Here is a 6,762-nt window from a genome sequence, read left to right as displayed (position 1 = left end):
AGATAATTATTCTCCTTCATTAATTGGAATAAGTTAATGTGTCATTCAAACAGCTGTACTAGTCATTCAGAGCTACGGACAACCAGCACGCATCCAAAGTGAAATATCTAGGATCCGACACAACGGCCGTTTCAGTTCAGCACCATGGATTGAATAAGCCACTGTTGCTCGCACTTGCGTGGTTATTGTGGAGCTGCTCTGTATTCCAGTGTCCTTATTGGTTACAGAGAGGAACCTGTCGTTGCTTTCTACCTTCAGACCCGAAACGCTGTGAGCTTTAAGACCATGCTGTACTCCAACAGGCAACATCTGTCCTCTACACTGTGTATCGCGCTTGGCTTCAGGTCCGTTTCTACACAGTCGGTGATCTGACACACACAGCGCTGCTAGAGAAAGGAGACATCCCCAACACAGCACCATATTGATGACAGAGTGAGAGTGATGAGATGCAAGGAGAAGATATTATCCCGCTGCTGTTCTATAGAAACGGACCGATAGCATGAGGAAAACTGGAGCTACGAGTGCACACTACAACAAATAAGACGGAGAGGTGCTGCAAAATGGTAGGATCTTGTTGAACTCGACATCATGGTAGGATCTTGTTGAACTAGACACCATGGTCGGATCTTGTTGAACTAGACACCATGGTAGGATATTGTTGAACTAGACACCATGGTCGGATCTTGTTGAACTAGACACCATGGTAGGATCTTGTTGAACTAGACACCATGGTAAGATCTTGTTGAACTCGACATCATGGTAGGATCTTGTTGAACTAGACACCATGGTCGGATCTTGTTGAACTAGACACCATGGTAGGATCTTGTTGAACTAGACACCATGGTCGGATCTTGTTGAACTAGACACCATGGTAGGATCTTGTTGAACTAGACACCATGGTAAGATCTAGTTGAACTTGACACCATGGTAAGATCTTGTTGAACTAGACACCATGGTAAGATCTTGTTGAACTCGACATCATGGTAGGTTCTTGTTGAACTAGACACCATGGTAGGATCTTGTTGAACTAGACACCATGGTCGGATCTTGTTGAACTAGACACCATGGTAGGATATTGTTGAACTAGACACCATGGTCGGATCTTGTTGAACTAGACACCATGGTAGGATCTTGTTGAACTAGACACCATGGTAAGATCTTGTTGAACTCGACATCATGGTAGGATCTTGTTGAACTAGACACCATGGTCGGATCTTGTTGAACTAGACACCATGGTAGGATCTTGTTGAACTAGACACCATGGTCGGATCTTGTTGAACTAGACACCATGGTAGGATCTTGTTGAACTAGACACCATGGTAAGATCTAGTTGAACTTGACACCATGGTAAGATCTTGTTGAACTAGACACCATGGTAAGATCTTGTTGAACTCGACATCATGGTAGGTTCTTGTTGAACTAGACACCATGGTCGGATCTTGTTGAACTCGACATCATGGTAGGTTCTTGTTGAACTAGACACCATGGTCGGATCTTGTTGAACTAGACACCATGGTAGGATCTTGTTGAACTAGACACCATGGTAAGATCTAGTTGAACTTGACACCATGGTAAGATCTTGTTGAACTAGACACCATGGTAAGATCTTGTTGAACTAGACACCATGGTAGGATCTTGTTGAACTAGACACCATGGTAGGATCTTGTTGAACTAGACATCATGGTAAGATCTTGTTGAACTAGACACCATGGTAAGATCTAGTTGAACTTGACACCATGGTAAGATCTAGTTGAACTAGACACCATGGTAAGATCTTGTTGAACTAGACACCATGGTAGGATCTTGTTGAACTAGACACCATGGTAGGATATTGTTGAACTAGACGCCATGGTAGGATCTTGTTGAACTAGTCACCATGGTAGGATCTTGTTGAACTAGACACCATGGTAGGATCTTGTTGAACTAGTCACCATGGTAGGATCTTGTTGAACTAGACACCATGGTAGGATCTTGTTGAACTAGTCACCATGGTAGGATGTTGTTGAACTATTGTTGTCATGTCTATTCTTAGGCTAGAACTGTCTGTCTGCACAACTGAATAGAACTGTCTGTCTGCACAACTGAATAGAACTGTCTGTCTGCACAACTGAATAGAACTGTCTGTCTGCACAACTGAATATAACTGTCTGTCTGCACATCTGAATAGAATTGTCTGTCTGCACAACTGAATAGAACTGTATATCTGCACATTTGAATAGAACTGTCTATCTGCACATTTGAATATAGTTGTCTGTCTGCACAACTGAATAGAACTGTCTGTCTGCACAACTGAGTAGAACTGTCTGTCTGCACATCTGAATATAACTGTCTGCCTGCACAACTGAATAGAACTGTCTGTCTGCACAACTGAATAAAACTGTCTGTCTGCACAGCTGAATAGAACTGTCTGTCTGCACATCTGAATAGAACTGTCTGTCTGCACAACTGAATATAACTGTCTGTCTGCACATCTGAATAGAACTGTCTGTCTGCACAACTGAATATAACTGTCTGTCTGCACATTTGAATAGAACTGTCTGTCTGCACATCTGAATAGAACTGTCTGTCTGCGCAACTGAATCATTGTTTTCTCTACAGTTATGCATGTTGTAGTCACTGTAATGCTGTTCAATCTACTGTAGCTTAGCCTAGTGTTCAGTATCTGTAGCCTAGTGTTCAGTATCTGTAGCCTAGTGTTCAGTATCTGTAGCCTAGTGTTCAGTATCTGTAGCCTAGTGTTCAGTATCTGTAGCCTAGTGTTCAGTATCTGTAGCCTAGTGTTCAGTATCTGTAGCCTTGTGTTCAGTATCTGTAGCCTTGTGTTCAGTATCTGTAGCCTAGTGTTCAGTATCTGTAGCCTTGTGTTCAGTATCTGTAGCCTAGTGTTCAGTATCTGTAGCCTAGTGTTCAGTATCTGTAGCCTAGTGTTCAGTATCTGTAGCCTAGTGTTCAGTATCTGTAGCCTTGTGTTCAGTATCTGTAGCCTTGTGTTCAGTATCTGTAGCCTAGTGTTCAGTATCTGTAGTCTAGTGTTCAGTATCTGTAGTCTAGTGTTCAGTATCTGTAGCCTAGTGTTCAGTATCTGTAGCCTAGTGTTCAGTATCTGTAGCCTTGTGTTCAGTATCTGTAGCCTTGTGTTCAGTATCTGTAGCCTAGTGTTCAGTATCTGTAGTCTAGTGTTCAGTATCTGTAGTCTAGTGTTCAGTATCTGTAGCCTAGTGTTCAGTATCTGTAGTCTAGTGTTCAGTATCTGTAGTGTCTGTTGCCTAGTGTTCAGTATCTGTAGCCAAGTGTTCAGTACCTGTAGTGTCTGTAGCCTAGTGTTCAGTATCTGTAGTCTAGTGTTCAGTATCTGTAGCCTAGTGTTCAGTATCTGTAGCCTAGTGTTCAGTATCTGTAGCCTAGTGTTCAGTATATGTAGTGTATGTAGTCTAGTGGTCAGTGTCTGTAGTCTAGTGTTCAGTATCTGTAGCCTAGTGTTCAGTGTCTGTAGTCTAGTGTTCAGTATCTGTAGCCTAGTGTTCAGTGTCTGTATTCTAGTGTTCAGTATCTGTAGCCTAGTGTTTAGTATCTGTAGCCTTGTGTTCAATATCTGTAGCCTTGTGTTCAGTATCTGTAGCCTAGTGTTCAGTATCTGTAGTCTAGTGTTCAGTATCTGTAGCATAGTGTTCAGTATATGTAGCCTAGTGTTCAGTATCTGTAGCCTAGTGTTCAGTATCTGTAGTCTAGTGTTCAGTATCTGTAGCCTAGTGTTCAGTATATGTAGCCTTGTGTTCAGTAGCTGTAGCCTTGTGTTCAGTATCTGTAGCCTAGTGTTCAGTATCTGTAGTCTAGTGTTCAGTATCTGTAGTCTAGTGTTCAGTATATGTAGCCTAGTGTTCAGTATCTGTAGCCTAGTGTTCAGTATCTGTAGTCTAGTGTTCAGTATCTGTAGCCTAGTGTTCAGTATCTGTAGCCTAGTGTTCAGTATCTGTAGCCTAGTGTTCAGTATCTGTAGTCTAGTGTTCAGTATCTGTAGCCTAGTGTTCAGTATCTGTAGCCTAGTGTTCAGTATATGTAGCCTAGTGTTCAGTATCTGTAGCCTAGTGTTCAGTATATGTAGCCTAGTGTTCAGTATCTGTAGCCTAGTGTTCAGTATCTGTAGCCTAGTGTTCAGTATATGTAGCCTAGTGTTCAGTATCTGTAGCCTAGTGTTCAGTATATGTAGCCTAGTGTTCAGTATCTGTAGTCTAGTGTTCAGTATCTGTAGTCTAGTGTTCAGTATCTGTAGTCTAGTGTTCAGTATCTGTAGCCTAGTGTTCAGTATCTGTAGTCTAGTGTTCAGTATCTGTAGTCTAGTGTTCAGTATCTGTAGTCTAGTGTTCAGTATCTGTAGTCTAGTGTTCAGTATCTGTAGCCTAGTGTTCAGTATCTGTAGCCTAGTGTTCAGTATCTGTAGCCTAGTGTTCAGTATCTGTAGTCTAGTGTTCAGTATCTGTAGCCTAGTGTTCAGTATATGTAGCCTAGTGTTCAGTATATGTAGCCTAGTGTTCAGTATCTGTAGCCTAGTGTTCAGTATATGTAGCCTAGTGTTCAGTATCTGTAGTCTAGTGTTCAGTATCTGTAGCCTAGTGTTCAGTATCTGTAGTCTAGTGTTCGGTATCTGTAGCCTAGTGTTCAGTATCTGTAGCCTTGTGTTCAGTATTCATAGCCTAGTGTTCAGTATATGTAGTCTAGTGTTCAGTATTCATAGCCTAGTGTTCAGTATCTGTAGTCTAGTGTTCAGTATCTGTAGCCTAGTGTTCAGTATCTGTAGTCTAGTGTTCAGTATCTGTAGTCTAGTGTTCAGTATTCATAGCCTAGTATTCAGTGTCTGTAGTCTAGTGTTCAGTATTCATAGCCTAGTGTTCACTAGCTGTTCTCAGCTGAGAAGGAGATTACACAAAGCTATGAACAATAGACATCCAGCTGTGTGGATGGATTTATGATTTATTAAAAAATATGTTACCTTGAAATGTATTATATTTCTTAGATACCATGACGACCTGTTTTTCTTGCCAATACTGAATACTTGCTCTTTGTGTAATTAATGTAAGAAAGGACATGAAGCAACGTCATCTACTGTAAAGTGTGTGCAGGTTATTTTCCTTTATGGGGAAACGGCTCATTGTGTTTTGGAGGCATGGAGGAATTATTGACACGCATTTTTAGAGCCCTATGGTGTTTATCTTGATGTTCTAGGCTAGTGTAGTCTATAGTGTTTATCTTGACGTTCTAGGCTAGTGTAGTCTATAGTGTTTATCTTGACGTTCTAGGCTAGTGTATCCTACAGAAATAGAATCACATTTGATTCTAGAATTAGTTTGGATTACATTCTAGAATCTCATATTCCTACATATTCCATCAATGATATTTAAACATTTCTTTCACATTTACCTTTTATTGTGGACAATATCACTCCGAAAACAAACTATGGTCTCTGAGGATTAGGAGACAAAGAACAATAGGACAATGTGTAAAAGAGCCAGGTTTCTTTAGCAGCAGCAGAGACGTATTTATTGAGATTACTTGAGTCCCTGTGGGGACAACAATGCCCAAATTGCAGCCTATTCCCTACATAGTGCATTACTTTTGACTGGGCTCTAGTAAAAAGAAGTGCACTTGTGCGGCATGTAGCCTAGGGGTTAGAGAGGTGAGCCAGAAACTGCAATTCGAATCCCGGGTTTGAAGGGGAAAATCTGTCAGGAAGTGAGCTGGATAGTACAAAAAAAAACATGACAAATTTCAGTTTCAGATTTGAAATTGCATTTTCACGTGTTGACACCACCTTTCACGTGAGGAGAATAACATGTTTCACCTCAAAATCAGACATGCAGTTTCACGTGTGAAAAACATTCCCGTGAAAATCTACATGTCAGAAAACTCCAACTGTGAAAATCTCACTTTCACATGTGGCGTTGCAGATTCACATGTTGGCGTTGCAGATTCACATGTGGAGTTGCAGATTCACATGTGGCGTTGCAGATTCACATGTGGAGTTGTAGATTCACATGTGGAGTTGCAGATTCACATGTTGGGGTTGCAGATTCACATGTGGAGTTGCAGATTCACATGTTGGGGTTGCAGATTCACATGTGGAGTTGCAGATTCACATTTGGAGTTGCATATTCACATGTGGAGTTGCAGATTCACATGTTGGGGTTGTAGATTCACATGTGGAGTTGCAGATTCACATTTGGAGTTGCATATTCACATGTGGAGTTGCAGATTCACATGTTGGGGTTGCAGATTCACATGTTGGGGTTGCAGATTCACATGTGGAGTTGCAGATTCACATGTGGAGTTGCAGATTCACATGTTGGGGTTGCAGATTCACATGTTGGGGTTGCAGATTCACATGTGGAGTTGCAGATTCACATGTGGAGTTGCAGATTCACATGTTGGAGTTGCAGATTCACATGTGTAGTTGCAGATTCACATGTTGGGGTTGCAGATTCACATGTTGGGGTTGCAGATTCACATGTGGAGTTGCAGATTCACATGTTGGAGTTGCAGATTCACATGTGTAGTTGCAGATTCACATGTTGGGGTTGCAGATTCACATGTGGAGTTGCAGATTCACATGTTGGAGTTGCAGATTCACATGTTGGGGTTGCAGATTCACATGTGGAGTTGCAGATTCACATGTTGGGGTTGCAGATTCACATGTTGGAGTTGCAGATTCACATGTTGGGGTTGCAGATTCACATGTTGGGGTTGCAGATTCACATGTTGGGGTTGCAG

At 41.6% G+C, this 6,762-nt stretch overlaps 1 protein-coding gene across 1 annotated transcript in view; it reads left to right on the top strand.

Moving 5' to 3' along the window:
* Positions 1–228: 228 nt before the first annotated feature.
* LOC118965582 (alpha-N-acetylgalactosaminide alpha-2,6-sialyltransferase 5-like) overlaps positions 229–6,762 on the top strand; it is a 47,076-nt gene continuing 40,542 nt past the window's right edge. The window contains exon 1 of the mRNA XM_090182986.1: positions 229–563. Coding sequence (XP_090039112.1) covers positions 561–563 — 3 coding nt within the window. The 5' untranslated portion in view covers positions 229–560. The remainder of the gene's footprint in view (positions 564–6,762) is intronic.

The sequence above is a fragment of the Oncorhynchus mykiss genome, chromosome 8 (assembly GCF_057628025.1).
Source record: "Oncorhynchus mykiss isolate SJ-2025 chromosome 8, ASM5762802v1, whole genome shotgun sequence".
Classification (NCBI taxonomy): Eukaryota; Metazoa; Chordata; class Actinopteri; order Salmoniformes; family Salmonidae; genus Oncorhynchus; species Oncorhynchus mykiss.
This window is presented reverse-complemented; position numbering and strand designations above follow the sequence as displayed.